This window comes from Emydura macquarii, unplaced genomic scaffold, assembly GCF_026122565.2.
Source record: "Emydura macquarii macquarii isolate MOO-44397 ecotype Brisbane River unplaced genomic scaffold, CSIRO-AGI_Emac_v2 contig_1644, whole genome shotgun sequence".
Taxonomy (NCBI): domain Eukaryota; kingdom Metazoa; phylum Chordata; order Testudines; family Chelidae; genus Emydura; species Emydura macquarii.
Window position 1 is genome coordinate 4,404,702 of NW_027131781.1, and position 22,124 is coordinate 4,426,825.

At 41.2% G+C, this 22,124-nt stretch overlaps 1 protein-coding gene across 1 annotated transcript in view; it reads right to left on the bottom strand.

Moving 5' to 3' along the window:
* The window catches only part of LOC137158273 (IQ domain-containing protein H-like), a 52,486-nt gene that overhangs the window by 13,807 nt on the left and 16,555 nt on the right, over positions 1-22,124 (bottom strand). Inside the window, exons 4-6 of the mRNA XM_067556058.1 lie at positions 19,816-20,007; positions 3,929-4,049; positions 2,703-2,989 (exon numbers count right to left, since the gene is read on the bottom strand). Of these exons, the coding sequence (XP_067412159.1) occupies positions 2,703-2,989; positions 3,929-4,049; positions 19,816-20,007 (600 nt within the window). The remainder of the gene's footprint in view (positions 1-2,702; positions 2,990-3,928; positions 4,050-19,815; positions 20,008-22,124) is intronic.

Genomic DNA, 22,124 nt, shown 5'->3' on the forward strand with positions numbered 1-22,124 from the left:
GGGATTTTCCAAGCAGTCTATAGGAGGTAGGCACACAATTTCCATTGAATGGATTTGGGCATGTCATTCTCATAAGCTCCTTTGAAAACCCCAACCATATTGCATAGTTTACCCGATTAAATAAATATGTTAATATATGCAGTTGTGACTTATAAATACAGTACAGTCTTAATTATCCAAGCCCCTTGGGAGACAACTACCTTGCTTAGATAATTAGGTGTCTCTACAACCAGGAGTCAATGGGAAAGGAGCCAGCAGACAGGGAGACGCTGTCAGTTTGTGACGTAATCAGCTTTGGGTTCTGAGGCTTAAGTACAACTGGGACCTAGTGTTAGTATTTTGATACATGTCCTAATTTTGAACATGTGTATTTGTACCCAACAACTATATAGCATGCTCACAACAACCTGCAATGACTTCACCTTTTTGTTAAAGTTTTATCATTAGTTTTCGGTCTCTAAACCTGGCCTTCATTGTTGGCCAATTGTATAAGTTGCAAAACCCCTTCATCTCAATGCCCCCTTTAATTTAATTTAATAACCGGACTTCCTTTCTTTTAAAGAAGAAAATATCCAGAATAGTCAGAATTTCATTATTAGGACTTTTTTGGTGGAAGATGACATTATGACAGAGAAATCTGACCTTGTATACAAAACAAATGCAAGATCACTCAAGATCAGCAAAACACAAGACAAGATCAATATTTTGTCCCATGATTTGTCAAAGCTGATCAGCCCTGTTCATGCCAGAAGGAAAAGGAAATGAATATGGAATAAAAGTTAGCTTGAAACATGTTGAAAATTGCTAATAAAATTAGATGGGTCATTTGCATTCTGAGTCCTTCCAGAAAAGATACTAAAATAATGGAATAAAAAATTGTATGATTGTTTTCAGCCCACACTCAAAGTAATTCCTTAGTCACCTACTGATGCAGTGCCTGACTCCCAAAATATGCTACACAGAGGGTAACTCACCTCTAACTGCAGTTGTGAGTACATTGCCTCTGTAAATCCATGCTCTTGGTGATGGGGTCCTTGGTGCTTCAGGCTTGGGACCATCTGGAAAATGAGCAGCACAGCCCCTGAGGGGTCTGAATGGTGAGTGGGCTGGATGATAAGAAAGACTGTGGCCCCAGCTACTCTTCGTTCTCTCCCAGCTGCTGTAGGCAGCAGTGTGTTTTGAAACTGATACTCTGCCTGCTGGATTTATTGCAGCGCTATGAGGTTTTGCTGATTGACTTGCACACTCAGGCAGAGGTAGATGGAGTTACATGAGCAGTTCCGATTTTATCTCTTTAAAGACATCCCATTGCTCATTCACAGTGAGGGTTCTCCCAGGCAGGGTTGCACAGAATTCTGTTTGATCACCATTCTCATCCACTTCATCTGCTTAACTGTGCCTGCTGTAGGTAGTACATTGCACCACAGCTCCAAAACTACACTGGGCTTCTTAGTACAGTTGCTTCTAGGCGTAATTCATGAAGTCGCACTTTTAAAATTCCTATCTAAAACCTGACCTTGGTTGGCCCTGGCTCTCTGAAAGACCACTTCTCTCTCCATATATCACTGCAACAGCTGAGATCAGTCAATATCACTTGATCTTATACTCTCCAAATCTGAGTATCTGAAAGCTGGTGTCAGGGTATTTTCAGTACAATACACTGTACCCTGAAACTCACTTCCACAATTCATCAGACAGGGCATGATACAAAGCCCAGCTCTTCTCCTCAGACCTTTGCCTCAGAAGGCTGGAAAAAGGGGAAGAATATTATCAGGGCCCCATCTATTCCTCAATTCTGCAGCCACAGAATGACTCCTTTCTGCAGAATTGTGACAGACCATCAGGACCTAAACTCTTACGCTGAATTACTTCAACATCATACCATAATCCATAGAATTTTTAAGAGAAAAAACAGTGGTTCAAACTAGTCAACATTCTGCTAATACTAACATTTTACCTTTAAAATATTAATTGGGGAGAGAGGGCTCAGAAATTGGCAATTAAATATGGGGCATCAGACCTCTAGGTCACCATTTCAAATCAGTACCAGGCTGGTATGACACAGGAATCATCAGCCTGTAACAACTATCTAATCAGTCATCAGCTATGTGAAATGAGTGGGGGATTTCAGAACAGTACAGAGTAGACAAATTCCACATTGCAAAACCCATCATTATAACTGGTTCTACTGGAATTCTTGTAGTCAGTCTCGAGAGAGATGCCAGGATTGAAACGAACCAATGATTGAATTGGTAGAGTGACTGAAGGAGGTTCTTCTAGATATGGTTTAGGCATGTTAATGGAGGAGCGTGACACTTGCACTGATATTGCTTGTGTGGTACCTAATCTGTGGAGTTAAAATCTCTGTCACCATCTGTCTGGTAACTTTCATGACTACTACATTTATGGAAAAGATATTTTGCACTTACACAGCAGCTTCTATCCAAAGAACTCAAAACACTTTCAAATATTACTGATCTAAGGCTCACAAAAGCTCCAGGTGGGAGTATTATTCCTATTTTACCGATGGAGAATTGGAAGCACAGAAAAGTCAGAAGTTGCCTGCAGGGGAAAAGTTGATTAGCTCAATGAGTTGTTAAATGTAATGTCTTCCACATGATCTGCTACAGCCTTGTGGGTATTTCAGCTATTTCTTGATCTTTCTGACATGCTAGGTTGTAATGTAGTTCTGTCCAACTCACCTGCTGCTCCATTGTTTGTGGGTGGATGAAAGTTACAAGGTCAATTGAGAAGTAGCCCAGGACACCTCTAGATTTGCAGGCCTCTCCAATTTTTAAACATAATGAATTAAGAACTGCTGGATCAATGGAACACTGTGGAATAGTGGTGCCGGATGACTGCAATGGACTATCTGCATGAATCTGATCGCCAGATGAAACTATCTTTATGTCTCCCATTGGCTCTATCAGCATATCCACTGTAAGGTTGGTGATATTTTCTGAGGGTGGAAAGGCTTCTATTACACCGCCTGGTAAGAAAGGAATTTTTTGTCAAATTTGTAACAGAATTCAAACTCCTGTATTTTCAGAGTCGCACAGAATTCAACCAACCAACATCTATTGTGCTCAGATACTATGGTGAGGACTGCTACAGAAATGCTTTCAAATAAATAAGCGTAATAAGAACTGTCTAGCTAGCCCCTGTGCATCTCTTAGAAAATGAAGTGTATGTGTTCTAACAACAATACTGCGTAGCTGGTTATAGAGAAAACATTGCCAAACAGTCCTGTTATTCTGGGTTAACTTACTGTTGCTGTTGCATATTCGATAGTATTTTATTCAGCTATGATAAAATGATAATGCTTTTCATACAATTCTTAAATGTGACAGTGGGTGCTCTTTTCCCCAAACCATTCTCAAGTGGGAATACTGATGTACTCTTGACTCTTCTATAGATAATGAAATCCATGGAACGTATCAAATTTAATATAACTGCAGGGCACTTCACACCAGAAACTTACTAAACATGCCTGACAGAGAATGGCTTGGGGGTTATATGGTCCTTCCGAATTCCTCCCGAATAGGCAACTAGTGCTACATGCAACTCACTTTCTGTTCCAGTGGGATGGCAAAACCACACTCCCACAGTTGTTCCCTGACCAATAACTCAGAGGACTTAACTGTACTTATAGTTTTGGATGCCACTAGTTCACATGCTAACATTTCCTGCTGTGCTTCTTTGCCAAATGCAACAGTATCGTAACACAAGATTAAAACTGTTGGTCCTTATTCACTCCGAATATAAGAGTGATTGAATAATTGCCTATATATCATTCTCAAATGGACAGTTAAAAGTAATGTGGAAATAAAACATTTTTAAACAAGCCCAAGATTAAGAAGAAGATGGTGTACAGTATGGCATAATTACCCATTATAATACTTAACCGGAACTTTGCAGTCTTATTTACCTTGACTAAGAAATGTTTGGAGGAATTTTTCCCATGTAGGAAATCGTTTCTCATTGACTGGCTGTGCGTGCTGTGCTAAAAGGCCTGGGAGCTCCTGGGAGATCTTCACCAAAGCTGGTTCCTGCAGAAACAAATTAAATAGAACCACAAGCAATTTTACTACAGAAATGAAAACTGCTTGTGGGGTGATTAAAAACCAGGCCTCCAACAGGCGCACACACAAAAAAAGTGGTTACTGTTTACTCACAATCAGGAAGTCTTTTTTAATTTTTTTTCTTACTACTCTTTACATTTATCCAATACAGTCTTTTTTCCTGAAAGGCTGATTTTTTTCCAGTGTAACATCTATTCTATTGTCACTTCTATCAGTAACATGACCTTGTGATTGCAAATGACGTAAAAGCCTTGGTCATGGCTTAGTGATCAATATCAAGAGTCGGTAACTTCTACAATATTTGTATTTTAAAAACTGAGAGTGTTAAAATGGCTGTTTTCTAGTAATACTCTTCCCAACTCTTTTACTTTTACACTCAACTCAAAACTCACCATTCAGTCATAATGAATTTGGGGGAGCCCAGGCAAGTTTGGAAGCGTTACACACACAGAGTATACATGATGGGAGATATCCTTGTAAATCTGTACAATTTGTACATTGTCTTTGCTGTTCAAAAGAGGCCCAGAAGTGAGCAAGTATGTAAAGTGCCACGACCCTGACTCTAAAGCCCCAAGTCGCTCTTTCTTGCTGGTTCATAAGCATTTTCATGCCTCCCCTGGGTCTCTTTCCTTCTGTTTTACATCCACTTGAAATGAGAAATATCCCATGTTCCAGAAGAGGACCACTTATCTGCTGATCCTAGCAACATTCTGAGCCCTGATCTTGTTTTGGGGTGGGAAGGTGCCCGGTATAACCTTGTGATTAACACTCTATAAATGTGAACAAACCCGCTACTCTGCATGAGCAATCAATGAATCATGTTACTTCCATGACATGCAATGTGACACACAGGGGTTTTTAATTGGTATTTATTATTAAAGAGGAAGGATGGCTCAGTGGCTAGGGCACCAGCCGAGGATAGGGGAGATCTGGTTTCCATGCTCTGCCAGAGACTTCCTGTGTGACTATGGACAAGTCACTTAGTCTCTCTGTGCCTCAGGTCCCCCTCTGTACAATGAGAATAATATGACTGCCCTACATCACAGGGGTGTAGTGAGGGCAAATACATTAAAGATTGTGGCATTGTTACACAGATGTTTCACGCTGCGGGTGACATAAGGACCTAAGAAGTATATATTTTTAAGTGTCTATCGCTGGCTGTAGGTGCCATCGACAAACCTTTCAAGAAGCACTTAAAGTCAATAAATAAATAAATACATTTAGCAGCACATTTCACCCACAGCCAAAACGATCCCAGCTAATTAGCCTGAAATAACACAATCCCATCGGCCTCTGCTCAAATGACCACCTCTCAACCTGTTCCTTGCTCTTCCAAAGCCTGAGCATAACACACAGATTTTGCAGGGTGCCCTGAAGGTTAACAGATTTGGGCTATTTTAGGCCAGTGAAACCAACTGCATCGTCTAGCACATGAAGTTTCATTATCAGCTTGTCCGGCCTCTGCAGCATCCAGTCTGGGATCCACGTCAGACAGAAGTCTGGTGCTTCAAGTCTTACATGAGAACACAATACAACAGCAACTACACTGCAAAGACATGGCTTACCGCTGGCCCACAGCCTAATCCTGGGCCACGTTTTGTCACCCACGCTGACTAGTACCTTACTCCTGGAATTGTCCCACTGACAGTTTTGTATTTTATATTTTTCCATCTGTGTCTGGCTTGCAGGCTGGGACCATGTTTTTTGGATGCTGGTCTTGCTACTGTTATTCATGCTATTGTCACCTCTAGATTTGTCTGCTCTGCCGGGCTCTCTGCACAGCTCTATACCTTAAATCCACGTGGAAACTGAAGCTGGTACACAATGCAGCAGCCTGCTTGTTGCGTGGGGTTTTCTTGTTGTGAGAATATTGCATTAACGCTGTGGGATTTGCACTGGCTGCCTGTTGACTTTGGAGCGGAATACAAGGTGTTTGGTTTTGATCTGTCAGGCATGGGACATGCCTGTCCGAGAGAAAGGCTCTCTCCCTGTACAATACATTTGCGCTTATGAGTATCAGAGGGCTCTGAGCTGGCGAGCCCTGCGTTTAAGCAGGAGGAAGCTGCTGGCAGAGCACTGTCCATGTAGCACGCCTTGACTTTGGAATTTGTCTCCCCATATTGACTTCAGTGGAATTACTCTAAATGTACATCTAACTGAACATGGCTCCCCGCCAGTTTGCAGTGACAGCTCAAATTGTACAATTGCTATTCTTCCTAAAAGGTGAAAATATATTCATGGTGTGACTTTAATTCTTAAAAGGAATGCCCCATATCAATAATGCCTACAAGAAAGAACTCTTTTTGGTCTTCAACTCAAGTTTCTCATACCATCCTATAATACAAACTGGAGTTCCTAAAAGCATCTACTGTAAGATCGAAAATAGCAATAGTAACTGCAGCTGATCAGCTCGCCCTCTGAGCAGACAACCACATGATTGGTAGTGCTGAGACACTGATGTTGTGATTTACTCCTATTCCAAACTGTGAGGTCAAGGATCAAAATTGTAGCCAAACAGTGATATAAACCAAACTCATCTAAGCAGGAACTGTACCAGGGAATTCAAGACTGACTAAAACATCAGAACAGTGAGCAAAGACCAGTTGGGTTCATCAGGACTTGTGTTTTGCTTTTAAATATAACTATTCCAAGAGGCTAAGAGAGCTAATGGTTACATAAGAACGTAAGAATGGCCATATTGGGTCAGACCAATGGTCCATCTAGCCTGTATCCTGCCAGTGCTAGACATTTCAGATGGAATGAACAGAAGAGGGAAATTTATTGAGTGATCCGTTCCCCGTCATCCAGTTCCCTTCTTGCAGCCAGAAATTTAGAGACACCCAGAGTATGGGGTTGTGTCCCTGACTACATGGCTAGTAGCCTTTGATGGACCTATCCTCCATGAACTTATCTAATTCTTTTTCAAACCCTGTTATGCTTTTGGCCTTCACAGCATCCCCTGGCAATGAGTTCCACAGGTTGACTTGTGTTGTGTGAAGAAGTACTTCCTTATGTTTGTTTTAAATCTGATGCCCTATTTATTTCATTGGGTGATCCCTGGTTCTTGTGTTATGTGAAAAAAGTAAATAACACTTCCTTATTCACTTTCTCCACCCCATTCATGATTTTAGAGACCTCTATTATATCCTCCTTAGTAGTCTTTTCTAAACTGAACAGTCCTAGTCTTTTTAACCTCTCCTCATATGTAAGCTGTTCTATACCCCTAACCATTTTTATTGCCCATCTGTGTACTTTTTCCAGTTCTAATATATCTTTTATGAGATGGGGCAGCCATCTCAAAACAACTGTATCGTTACCTATACAATTAATATAAATACAGCATGGTAGAGAGAAGTGTTCTTTTCAGCGATTAATACCATTCAGAGGTCAGACCTACAAACCAATATGCACCTTTCAGTCGGTTCAGCTATACCTCCATCATGCTGAGCCTGACCATTTAGATCTAGTGACTTTGGGCACAGTGCAATTTAAAAACAAATACAAAACACCACACAGATTTGTGGGATGGGGATGGAAAAGATTTTCATTCCTTGACTTAAAAAATACAAAATTCCCTGCAGCATGTGTAGCGGCAGCTTGGGAACACTGGGACCACATCTGTATAAATACAAGTCTCCATTCCTGGCATGCGATAGTGTTAACATTTTCCATTGCCATCCTTCCATTGCATGGGCCAATGCCCCAGGGGTCAACCCGATGGTGAGGGTCCCGGGCCCTGGTCCCGGGGTTTGGAGTCACAGCGGTGACTGGAGCAGGCAGCAGGTCTATCCTCCTCCAAGGAGTAAGAGCCACTAGCAGAGGACCACGGGGGGGCTCTTACTGACTCCCTCCAACTGTCCCGTGGCGATTCCTGCCAGCACCTGGGCGATGGTGACCGGCGCCTCAACCCCTTAGACCCACCGCAGTCAGCAGCACGATGGTTCCCGTGGGGCGTCGGGGAGTGGGACCTCGACGACTGGTGATGGGACTGCCCAGGACGGTACCGCAGGGACTTGTGCCAGGAATTGGAGGAGCGCCCCGGTGCCGGAGGGGCTATGGCAGTGCCGACCATTTCTGAGTGAGCCTCTCAACGACAGCAACCAGCTTCGACGCCTGCCCATCGCAGGGGAGTCCCTCGGTGCCGGGGAGCGGGAACGGCGCCGCTCCCTTGGGGACCTTGGTGCGAGAGAGCGGGTTCGGTGCTGCGTCAAGCTCCACTGTGCTGGTGATAGAGATCGTCCATGCTTCTTTGTCGGAGACCACCATGGATGGCGCTGCTCAGCCGTAGGTGATCGCCCCTGTGCCGGCAACAGGGAGCACAACCCTGGGGATCCGTGTCTTGATGGGGAGACCTTCTCCTCGGAGACCAATTCCCAGGTGACGGGGCTCAGGCAACTGGTGCAGCAATGAGGGGGTCCCATCATGGGCTTCCCCTTCAAAATTGAAGCCTTATCTCTTCCCGGCACGATTCCCCCCAACACTTTAAGTAACTGTCGTTGGGGGTCGCTGAGCAGGAAGGGTTTGCTGCAAACTGCAGGGCTTCAAGCCTGGAGAGCGGGGGCATGTCCGCTCCCGAGCCCAAGTCCCTAATGGGACTAACACTTAACAGGAACCAGCGAACTAACTATGGTACTTAACTAACAAAGCACTACTTAATTAACCTAATCTCTAACTATAAGGACCAGGGGAACTGAAGTGCTTGCGGTAGCAAGCAGAAGCAAGGTTCCAACGACTGTCTGTGGCTAATGGGAAAATAAATTCCGGTAGCCGTGCACGGAGGCGCGCACAAACCTAGCATGGAATCGACATGAGCAGGCACGCGAAGAAGAAATACTGTCTCCCAGCTATCATAATGACTAAGGAAAATCAACTCTCAGGGAGAAGGGAGTGGCTTTAAAAGAAATGAATAAACCATCACATTTTTCAAACTCTCTCAGTAGATCTGGGATCAAATCCACTTTAAGTGCCCTTAATAATCTAATTCCTAGCTGAAGCTCCTCCATCACTGAGTGCCCTTAGAGAGGTATAGCTCCAACTACGAGGAAGTATAGCAGGCAGGAGAAACTACATTAAAACAAACGTCAAACCCATTCAAGCCTGTAGGTCAGGCATTTATTCATGAAGCCAGACCTTTTAAAAGAGTCCCTCATCTTCATGACAATCTTCTTTAAATTGGACGACAGCTCAGTAGAAATTACTTTGAATATCAAATGTAGCCTCAGACTGATTCAGAACAGTAGGCTTACTTCATTAAACTTCTCAGCTCATGTTTCTCAGTGCCACCAAAAAAGGTACAGATATTTTTGTTGCAGTTTACACGACAAGCCCAGGCACAAAGTCTACTGGCGTGCTCTTTACATGGATGAGCAAGACAAATAATTTTTTTTCCTCTCCTGTCAAAAAATATTCCGTGCCCTCCTAGAGCAAGTAGAAATTTGAAAGGCCGCGTTACAATGATAGCTTCAAGAGGTGACGTCAGGACTGGAAAAGGTGTAGCTGGAAGAAACAGGTAGCGGATCTAGTTGAGAAAGATCAAACAACAAAGAGAAGCCTGGTGAAAAGAGAAGAGAGACCAAGGGAAAAAAGAGAAATAGGCCTAGAAATAGAAATAGAAATCCAGGATAGTAAGAGGCTGTGGAGCGGAGTGCATGAGAAAGGCCTGGGGCTTATAGATGGAATCAGAGTGAAAGGAAGCTATCTGGGCCTTAGAAGCAAATAGAGCAAAGAAAGAAAGCCCAGATAAGTAAAGATACACGGAAGACATAAGGTAGGAGAGGTAATAACTTTTATTGTACCAACTTTCAGGCTACACAGAGCTGTTCTTCAGGCATGAGGAAGGAAGGGATCTGTGTAGCTCAGAGATCCCCAAACTCTAGGGTGCGGAGGAACGGGGGGGGGAGGAGGGGGCTGGCCAGGCTCAGGCCGGCCCCCACAGGGGGCAGGGAGGGAGCATCATCCACCCGCTCTGCTTTAGGCCTGCCCAGGGCCTCCACACAGCACCCAGTCCCCAGTCGCAGCACCCAGCCCCCCCACCTCGGCCGCCATGGCCCCACTCCCAGCCTTGGCCTCCAGCCCTGACAATAGCCCCCCCCAACTGTGGCCCTGATCCCGGCCCCAGCTGCGGGGATCTGCGGGGGCCCAGATGGGAAAAGGGAGGGCATGGGGTAAAAGGTTTGGGGACCACTGGTGCAGCTCAAAAGCTTGTACCTTCCACTATCAAAAGCTGGTTCAATAAAAGATATTACCTCTCCTACCTTGTCTCATATCCTGGGACCAACTGGGCTCCAACAACACGGCAAAAAGCTGAATGGACCAGAGAAGAACAATACAAAGTGGTGTAAATTGCCATAGCTCCAAACGGAGTCCAAAGCTTATGTCCTGACTGCTGTTCCACATTACTGTAAGTACTTCCTTGTTTGCAATTGACAAAGAGTTGATATTCTTTCTCGTCCAGAGCAATAATCTAGGCTAAAGAAAAAAAACATTTGGAAAGATTGGGGGGAAAAATTTAAATATTTTTGGAAGTGATACATTGCCTACCATAGCTATTTGAAGTTTAAAAGCTGGTTTAAAAATGAACATTTAATTGTTAACTGCAAATTTTAAAATTAAAAAGTGCCAATTTTGTCTTCCATGAGCTGAAAAAATATGTTCTGGGAGAAGGTAACATCATGTAAAACAGCTGTCATTAGCAAGTAACACAAATGTTTTTTGTATGTAAAATTGCTTTGTAAAATATTTGCTCCATCTGCTGAAAGTAGCAAAGACAATTTTCCCTGATAGCTAATGGCCCATTTCGGCTGGATGGCAAGCAGTTCACCGTGGTTTCGACTTGCATTAAGTAGAATGGAGAGAACACTACACAGAATTCTCTACTTATGTAGTATTATCTACTCACTGCTTCTTGAGAAGCTCGTCCCTCATTACTGTGGCCTTCGTTTTGGATCAGCACACAGGGTTGCTTTGACTCAAGAGGCTTTTTGTCTAACTGAGGCACATATGCTATGTTTCAATATGAGAGCACAAAACAGCCACTTTCCTTGACTACAAGAACAAGGAGGTTAGTTCTCTTTCAACTTTCCAGCACTTAAACTGCTGTTCCTTTTTTCACACCACATGGGGCCATGGTTTTCTCTTCTGGCTCATGCTGTCACTCTGCACGCTGAGGATTTCAATATATAAAGATCAAGCACTTCTTTTATTCTAAATTCAGCTACATGCACACAAAAAGCAGAGAACATTGTCCTAGTCCAAAAAACCCCTCATTGCTCCAGCTTCATTGTATACTTTGCTACTTACAATACTTCTATTTAAAAGCATGTTTACATTGTGCCATGAATCACTTCAACATCTGCTAACAGACCAATAAAAAAATAAATAAACCAAGATTGTTTAGAAAGAGAGATCCCTTCTATTTCCTCTGAATGATACTAAACCAGTAACAGCAGCAAGCTACAGAGACCTCTTTTTTGTCGATTTCACCTTGGAAAACAACATTTGGGAGGAAATTAAATATAAAAACACTATATCCAGTGCCACAAAAAATCAGACAGAAAGAGGAGATTAGAAGCAATGTGATATTATCGTGCAGATTTAAATTTAGCACAAGTGTAATTTAATAGAGATTATGACAGTTTTTATTCAATGGCTTGTTTTTTTTAACAATGTGACTGACGGATTTCTATTTTGTGCTGAAAGAGACATATGTGTAAGTGTTTTGCAAGACAGGGTGCCAATTTCTCAAATAAATAATTTTCCCAATGAACCCATTTCTCCATGAAGGGCGAGGGCAATACGATGTATTCTTAATATTATTTTCCCCAACGAAGATTTTTTTTTCCAAAATAAAAATGTTGAAATCAATGGAACCACTCACAAGCGAAGTGTTTGCAGAATCAGAGCCTTAGATAGTAATTCCTATCCAATACAAAATAAGAGTAGCAGCATTTGAGTGCACGTTTTTAGTGTATCAGTCAGACCCATGTGAATAGACATTCAGTTTATGCCCCCTCAAGTTCACTAGATTTTCCAAGTTTCTTTTAAAAATATTTTTAACTGTAATAATTTGCTTTATTTCATCGGCCATCCTCTTCGTTTGCTTCCATAAGGAAAGGAGCCTATGTGAATTTCAAAAGTGTGATTTTAAAAAAACCAACAAATTACTAAAAAGCTTTGTGTGGATAATCTCAGTAAATTCACAAGAACTCCATGTCAATTGCAGAGCTATTTTGCAAAATAGCCCAAAGAGCAGTATGATAAAAACTATGTCATGTTTCACAAGTGACACACAGTTGAACTTCTTTTATTCTTACACTTGTCTTTTTGGATTTTAGCAAAACAAACATTTTTAAAATATCCCAAATAGGCATTTTATTGCATGTGATAACACTAGCGAATTTCAGATTTCTTTAGTACTCTTGCTTTATCCTCTCCTTCCACACTGTTATTGCTAAAAACTGGCAGTAAAATTCAATTGATTCAAAATATTCTAGATCCATATGGCCTAAAACCCTGGAGCTGAAGTTCTGATATTGCCTCACTGCTGTTTTCTAGCATTTGCCTCTACTCCAGTCCCCAGATGGTGGAAGTAACATTTAAACCTCCTTCTCTCTGCCTTGTACAATAGACCTTGGCACCATTTCAACTGTTTACTCCGGTAATTAACAGCACTGATACCACAACAATTACAACTCCTACAATCTTAACACAATAATGCTATGAATTAGTGAGAGCTAATGGCTGGAAGGTATAGTGGTTCCAGACTGCGAGATCTGTGCATTTTTAGAATAAAATAAAAGGTACAAACAGCACGCTTGCGGTAGACAATGATTACCTAGTAATTAGTTTACACAAAGCTTCCTATTTAATGGCAAAACACTGTAATTAACGCGTGACAGAAAATCAAAGGGTACTTTGTAAGCATATGAAAAATTAACACTGCAGGCCTATAGCTTTATGTACTGATTAGAAGCATATTAAATCAATAGGACATACAAACCAACAGCTTGCATATCTGATTATTGTAGGTCCTAGGAATAGATATCATGGTTTTAATTTAACCGAAGGATACAATTATCATGCTTTGTTATTTTACTTAGGGTTTAAGAATCACCTGAAACATAACTCCGGCAGCTATATAAATATAATAATTGACTGATGAGAGCACTGCAGATTGTTCTCAGATATAATAAATATGTAAAATACTCAAGATATTCTGTTGATGGAGCAAAGCCTATATTCGTTAGGGAGGAAACAACCCTGCACTGCACAGTTTGTAGCTAGCAGAGATCTGTTCCTTTAGCCAAGATAATTTTACCATCCTAGTATACACAATATTAAATTAGAAGAAATTTTAAAAGCCTGTCATACCCTTCAAAATACTGTATGTGGATTTTCTGTGTAACTGTCTGTGTTTCTGGCACCCTTCAGGCTGGAAAAATGATCACACCAAAGACTGTATGTGAAATCAATAAAATCAGCAGGCAAGATTGCTTTTTCAAAGAATGTTCTCCACAGACCCATAGTAGGTATGCCAGGAAACACAACTCAACTGTTTGTGAACCCCAGCAATCTCGGTAACATTTCTGAAACCAAACTATTTTGGAATCCATTACAGAATGTGATTAACAAATATTGTGATAAGAATAAGTATGGGTTTTAGGAAGTGGAAAGTACACATTCAGTAACTTTACTGTGTACGAGAGAATAATAGAGCTCAGTTATAAAGCATGATGTTATGACACTTAAATTAAGGCTTTGGCAGTATTGTGGTTATATTTTGGGTTGGTTGATAGATACATGCTGCTTATTTTGAGCTCTTTGCTTCTGGAAAGACGAAAAGGGTGATGAAAACTGTGTATAAGGCTTATTTTCCTTATGGAACCATACGCAAAGAATTATACACCTCTTTACCACTAGTCCTGATTTTCAGATAATCTCTGGATTTATCTAATTTCTTTTTAAGGAATTTTTGAAAAATGATCAATAATGTTAAATTTTAAGGCAACAGTTATATTCTATTTCTGGCATCTGAAATTGGTGGTGATCAAGTTCAAATCCTAGGACCAGTGTTAAAATATTGAGTCAATGCTGATGGAAATTGGAGTTTTCTGTGCTTTATCCTCCTTCAAAAAGATTTTAAGTCTCTTATCACTAATTTTAGTGAGTTAACCAGGCCCTAGAAGTCTGTGTTGGTACAACACCTATCACAATGGTGTTCGGGTCCATGACTAGGGCTCGTAGGTGCTACAATAATACAAATAATAGTGACAAAATTACAGTCATAAAATTAGAAACAGTGATTTAAAAAACTGTAAATCTTAAATAAAACAATATATTGTGTGTTAAACAGCCTTTTTCTTTCGACAACAGATGTACGATTTAGAGCTTTCTATGGGCTGTGTTGCTACAGGCCAATTTATAAATGTTGAATCTTTTCTTCTACTGCTGCCTTATTCAGTTTGCTTTTCCTCTGTGCCACCTTCACTTCTCTCCCTTCTCCATCTCCTACATGCACCCCTCTCTCTGCTTCCAACTTGAGGTTCCTTATCTTTAAAACTTCCTGACACCGTAAGTCCCTTAAACTCAGTTCAAGTCAGTGATCATTATGGCAGACATGGAGCTGTGAGGTAGCAATCTATGAATACTGAAATGTAACCTGGTTATTGAGACAGACCGATGCTGGGGTAACGGAATGTTTATTATATATGTTTATTGCTTTAATTCAATGGGTGCTGTTAGAACAAACAGAAAGGCAACTCTGCCATTGTCCCCATAGGGAAAAGAACTGAAATCACTAAAGATAAATCAGATCTGCTGACAGTAATGACAGTTGATCACAGGGGACTGTAGTCCAGAGCCTGGTCTGAGAGAGGAAGAATTGTGTGATTCTACCCTGAGAGAGAGGTGTCAGCTTGAGAGGGGATGCACTCAAAGAAAGCAGGAGGGGGCAAAGGTGCAGGTAGCCAGTTAACTGTGACAGTCATTTGGTATTTTCTATATGTTTGTCAGGCTTTCACATGACGCCTTTGCAGCAGACTACCCCGCAATCTGCGTGCTTTTTGCAGTCAGAATTCTGAGTGGGCAGGCCCCTGAAAACCCTGCTTCCTACCTCATCTCAGAGGCTGTTTCACTTCTCTCTCCAAACAGCAATCAGAGACTCAGCTGGTCTAATTAAACGAAGATTGATTAAGATGAGAGAGAGAGAAGATCACTAAGATCAAAGACTGCATTTCCAGAGAATGCCTTTTTCTCCACTCGGAGCCTTCCAACAGATCAGCCTGACAACCACACAGCCTTTCGGTTTTTGTGTCCTGCAAAGCCTACTGGACTGTAGACTTCTAAGACACCGGTGAGAACATATTCCCAGGCTACAGCCCCCAAGTACTACCTGGGGATCTGGGGGTTTACTACTAGGCTCTGCAGAAGAACCCCACTACTGCACTCCTGCTTTGGCTTACAACTTCTGGTGAGCCACAGCAGGCCCCACAGCTGGAGAAGTCAGGGAAGCACTAAAGTTTCCCTGCCTTCTCCTGCAGCAGTGAGCTGCTCTAAGCGCCCTCATCTGGCCACCTGTGCTCCTTGCAGTCTCTACTATGTAACTCCAGCCTGTGCTTTCTGTGCTGGGAAGCCCATGTTGGAGACCCATTCTCCATCAGCTTCCCTGGTGAAAAAGCGTTAGGAGGAACAAGGGGAATAACTTATTCTGCTTGTTATAAATTTTCTAATGAACACTCTGTTGTTCCAGTGAAGACTTATAAATGTAAGAAGTCAGCTCTAGGGAAGTAATAAAACAGACTCCCAAATACAAATTTGACAAAGGAGTGGTTTTCAGTGTTCAGAGACTAGCGACACTTAAGCTAGTGGCCGAATTACAGACGGCATTCCAGGCATTAAACAGGTCCAGCTCTGGTTATGGAATGTGTTCATTTTCATGTAAATTCTGGGGCTATAAACCGTGCTTTGCAGTGTAAACTGATTGCAAACATAATTATAGAGTTTCTAGTGCACCTCCCTAACAGTGCGTGCAATGGAGAGGGTGAACTTCAAATCCACAGAAAGTTTTCAGACACAAAAAGTAAAACAAACTTTGGTTGCAGCACTCCTCTGCTTACAAATTCTGAAAGTCTCACATTCTCATTTACCAAAAGAAGTAACTAAGAAAGACAGGGGGTTAGTGATTTATTTTTTATCCTGTTAAGAAGAATGGCATGTGATGATGGAAAAACAAACAGTAAATATGGGTAGGATTTTCAAAAGTGCCTAGGAGTGTTAAACACCTAACTTGCATTGACTTTCAATGGGAGTTAGATATCTAACTTTTAAGGTGCTTTGGAAAATCCAATACAGTACTAAAAACTATTACAGTAGTACCTCCACATGCAAAACAGAACATCATCAGTAATGCTTACTACATTCTCTATTGATAGTGGAGTTGCTAAATTTTCAGGCCAATCCTTCAATGGGAATAGGCATAGGCTCATGGTTACAAATGGACTCTGACTACTTTCTGAAGACAATACCAAATAAGAGTGGAATGTGATTGTGTAAAGGTAGAAAAGGATCCCAGGTAGGACATGTTTCACATGTATAAGCTTCACATATTTTAGCTAGGTAGCTTTTTGCTTTTCCCCAGAGTCATTTACATTGCAAAAAACGAACGGGAAAACCCCACTGAGGGGCTGAAACTTTTCAGCACTATCTGATCATACAAGCACCAGCCACTGATACCCTTGCTTACACTGAGTAGTGCCTCACTTCATAAGTGGTTTCACTGCAGTCAATGTTAACATACAACACAGATTTCACCCCATCTGCAGCTGCAAAGTAATCTCTCAGATAACTCAGACTCTGCATTAATTGAACTGGATAAAACACACTACTAATCTTGTCGTGCATTGTAGTTTGCCCAGTGTTATGCTTGAAATGAGGAATCTAAAAATCACTCGGTTTTAGATTCAGAGGGGTAGCCGTGTTAGTCTGTATACAGCAAAAGCAACGAGAGTTCTGTAGCATTTTAAAGACTAACAAGTGCTACAGCACTCTCGTTGTTTCTGTTTTAGATGGAATAGATTCTCATACAGTTCAAACTCACATAAACTACATTATTTTTAATCTGTTGCCTACTACATACCAATGAGAAAAATCTTGGTGTTGTGTCATAAACTGCTATGCAAATGATGCTATTTGTAAGTATTAACATAATTCAGTGCTTACAGTCATATTCTCATTTCTAATAATTCTACCAGAATGGAAAGTCTTTTCTCTATACTCTTAGCCTGCAGGATAGTCTTTCATCAAGAAGCTGAATTTTTTAATAACCTGCCAGCATATGTTTTGTATGTGGCAGTCTAAGCCGATGACACAATGTCTTCATTATAGAAAGAAACAGGTCTACATACTGCAATTGGACATTAAAGCATGCCTGTGCTCATAAACTAATGCTTTGATGTCTAAATGTGTATCATTACAATGGTACTCTGTAACAAAGGATAATTTTAATCCTGTGCTCTCAATGGTAATATTTAGTGGAGATTGCAATTCATTATATATAAGAAAGGTCTCCACGCTTACTAAAAAGAGCTCAACTCAGAAGGCAGAAAATGTCAACGCTCATTTCTGGAAAATATGTTCTAAATGGCAACACGTTTTGTTATTTCACCTACGCTCATGGAAGTACTGGCCTGGATTTAGAGAAGCTTTCCTGCTGACAGGCTGTAGGAAATGATATCAGGTGTACCATTCCTTATATATTTTTTCAACTTTTGGTAAGCAATTATGTTGTAGGAATTTTTAAGGAGCACATTCTTGTCTGTGTCTGAGCTCCACTTAAATGCAGTTGAGGTGGGGGAACCATAAGAAAACCAGTTATGACACCCTATTTCTGAACCATCTGGCGCTGAGGGTAGTTAAAATGTCAGGAGAACAGATCTGATTTAAGTCAGTGGTGCTCAAGGAACTTATATCAGTGGAGGAGCAGATCTAATACAGCTGTTCTCTGCAATGCCCCCTTCCCCTCCCACGTGGGCAGCTGGTACAGGAGGTGGGCATGCTACCTCTGTTAGCTTTATGCAAGCAGAGAGCTCCCTGCCAGAGGCAACATTCTCTACTGGCCATCTCTGACTGTTTTAAGTTCACTTTGCACTGCTCATGAACATCCAGGGAGCCTTAGAGGACTGGAGAATCTAGCCGTCAATATTTACCCAGAAAGTTTCATACCACAAAGCACTATTACGTTGTAATGATCAAAATTCAAAATAAGTTTAACCAGCACAATTTGAAATCGTATTATACTATGCAGTTCAATCAAAGGTCACATGTTCTAACTGCTCTTGACTGAATCAAAAAGGCCAAACTTCTGTAAATATTTCTTTACTTAAAATAGGATAATGGCGAAAATTCTTCCGATACAACTCTTCTGAAGTTAATGGGAATAAATGTGGCACTATAGTTTTAAATATCAAATGCTTACTTAAATATTCACAGACCTTTAACTAAAATTAATACAATTTGTATCAGAATTCAAATTCTTGATGAATCGGGTCCAATAAATTCAGTCCAACAATTTGTAAAGAACAAACTTGTACCTTGACTAAAAGGTAAACAAATGAGAGCTGTAAGATCATAACATTTACATTATTTTGTTTGCGTGTTTGTGGCTGGCCATCACTTTTATGGCCACCTCCATTTTCTGCAAATCAGAATCCACTGCCTCAGCAATCTACTGAATTCAGCAAATCAAATGACGAAGACGGAGTATTAAGCTCAGGATTAGTGGAGTGAAGTTTTAACTGATTATTATTTTGTGTCCACCCCCATAGTTATTGAGCTAAGGATTTTATTTGCTCTTTTCCTCAGTTTCTGCTTAACTCTCTTATTTAAATCATGGTTTCTTACATTAGTTTAGTGAACTGCCCAGCTTGTCATTAAACACAATGGACCAGATTAATCCCTGCTAATGTTTCCTCTTCACTTTTATGCTTTAAGTCAATGGAGTTACATCAGAAATGAATCTGGCCCAGACAACTGTTCAATCAAGCACGTCTTCAGTGGAGAGAAATGTATAATACTAGGAGCTGGATTAATTTCCAGAAGGTAACAAAAGAATTAAAAACATCTGCAACACCTCATTTATGCACAAGCTGGGGCGAGTAATACACGCTTTCTTAGAACACACTATCTGCAGCATAGAAACACCCATTGAGATCTAGGGATGAAAAGCGCTATAGAAGAGATGGTATTATTATTAATATTATTATATGTGAATAAAATGTTATAAAGCTTCCTATGTACAACACCCAAATAATTCCACAAGACAAAGTTCAATTTACTGAATTCTCATTTACATTTGTAATATATTCTCCTTACTCATTCATTTGAATGATAGTTAGATATCACTCTAAACTTACGGGGCCCCCATACAAATTTACGCATAAGACTCCCAAAGCAAAAGTCTGCCATGAGGGAAAGTTGAGGTTGATACTTTAAGAGGCCAGTGCAAGCCAGCAGCAGCACATTAATCCAGCAAATCCCCACAGCCACCTCCATCTGCAGAACTCCTTTGGAAACTCCAGAGAGAGCTACATTTTTCCCTACCAAGCAAAAGTTCCATGAAAGGGGGTGCACCACAAAGTGCACGCGTTAGTGACCATGGCCCACTCCCTACAAACATAATCAACACAAAACAGAACAAACAGTCCCAGAGAATAAGATACTCAGCTTCTCACTAACTTACGTGTGCCCATTTCTTCCTCCACATTTCAGTGTTGTATCTCTGACACTCTTTCTGGGCCCAGTGGTAGCATTTCAGGTGCGTAGCAATGTCACAATATGCGGTGCCATTTCCTCCAAATTCATTGTCCACTTTAAACAACCAGCGTCTCACTCCCAGATTATCTATGATCAGCTGACTCAGAACTTCAAGCATCTGTGGATCAAACAGTGGCATAAAGACAAAGGGAATGGCTTCAAAGACATTTTGAATTAGGGCATCATTAAGGTGCTGATATATTCTGATCTAAAATTTGTGTTATAATAGACCTATAATTAGGGTTTCTAGCTTCAGGTTCTACCAGTTTTGCCAATATTCCCCAATCCCCCTTCCTCCCAAAAAAGCAAAGATACTGGTGATTAGTAGTTTGGATGCTAATCTAAAGCTCACCTGAACACTTTTTGTTCTGCAATTGGATCCATATGACCTTTGCCCCCATACAGACCCACACTAAGGTCAATGGGGCAGAGTTGGTGCAGAGTTTGCCTACGTGGAGCTCATTGCTGGACCAGGGCTGTTGATTTGAAAGCTCAGTACTTCTCAGGATGTGGCTCCGAAACGGTAGCTGATGGAAGCACTAGACTATTTTCAAAATCCTCTCTTAAAACTTTCCGACAGTCATTCTAATACAAGGCAAACATCTGGGACAGTTTCCTTCTGGATAATGAATTATGTGGTTATAAATTTATGCAGAAATTACTAGATAAAGCCTAATTATTTATCTATATTCATACCCAGTTTTAAATGGCTTTCTTGTAAAACTAGCCGGGGAGTGGAATATAATTAGCTGTTTAGAAATAGTAAATGCCATTGGACCTTGTAAAAGTGTTATACAGATCTTGTGCTGCATTGACTAGAAGGTATTTTTACATGGTAATCTTTTGAACTCCTAGTTGTATATTTTTTTGGACTTCGACCACAAGCAAAATTATTATCTGTTTGCGAAAAATCCTATAATTTGTTGCTTTCAAGAACCCTATAAATGAGTTTCTGTTGATGATTCCCCTACAGTAATGAAAAGGATCAATAATATTGTTAAGACTGTACCAATGGAAAGAATTATGTGCTATCTTTAAGTGAAAATTGAACTGTGCTTTAACATAGTGTCACCTTTCTTTTATTATTTAACCTACGATGTCAATATTTCATAGGAGCAAACAACAGAAGGAAAACTTCTGAAACGTTGCAGCATGGATCAAAAGAGGAACTAATTAGCATGTGAGGCTGTTAGGTATGAAATATTTATAAATGAATTTCTTAATAATAAATCTAATTATCTAATTTATAAGTCTAAAGTATTGTTTTTCAAATCAGTGAACATATACTTGTTTATTTTATCTACCATATGGAAGTTGTAATATATTTGTTTAGCTGCTATTATTTTCAGTGTTAATCTGTGGCATACCAAAGGGGTGGCGGGGAGGGACCATGCCCCCAGGTGCCGGCCTGGGAGGTGGGGAGGCTGGCCAGGCCCTCCTCAGAGGAGCCGCCCCCTGTTGCAGGCAGCCAGAGCATATTCCCAGCCCCTACGCCCCCGCCCTGGGCACCAGGAGGGAGCCGCAGGGACCAGAGCCCATCATGCCCCTGCCCCACGCCTAGGCAGCCCCTGCCACCCCCACAGTGGGGGGAGAGCAGGAAATGGGCCCGCAGACCACCCCCTGTGGAGTACTGCCGACACTGCTGCTGACGTCGACGGGGGGCGAGTGGGACAAACGACACAGGCCTGCAGACCTCCCCCGCGGGGTGCTGCTACCAACGGGAGGGAGGGGGGGCAATGTAAGTATGGTCTCCGGGTGCCAGAGACCCATGGTATGCCACTGGTGTTTTAAAAAAAAAAAAAAAGGAATGTAAAAAGCCTTTTGCTAGCCAGCAAGAATGCCTAAGAATCCTCTCACTATTTTCAGGTTTATGACATAAAAAGAGAGAAGCTATTGATTATTGCCATCCACAAATACAACATGCTGACATTACCAGCTGGATGAATACTGCACATTTCAAAACACAGCACAAACAAGACAATTTTCTTGATGATATGAAATTTCTTCTTCCAGAATCTCAAAATCCCAAAATTCATCCAAATTCCATGCGGGGGAAAAAATCAACAATGGTATGAAGGAGGTGCACAGAATCAGAAAAAAAGGAACATTTATAAAAAGGTCTATGGCTAAGCATGCTGCTGTTAAGGGACACTGTTAACTTGAAATCTAGTCAGTTTCAAAAATGAGTTATGCGTAATTTCAGGTACTACACCTGCTGTTCAGAGATCCCACCAG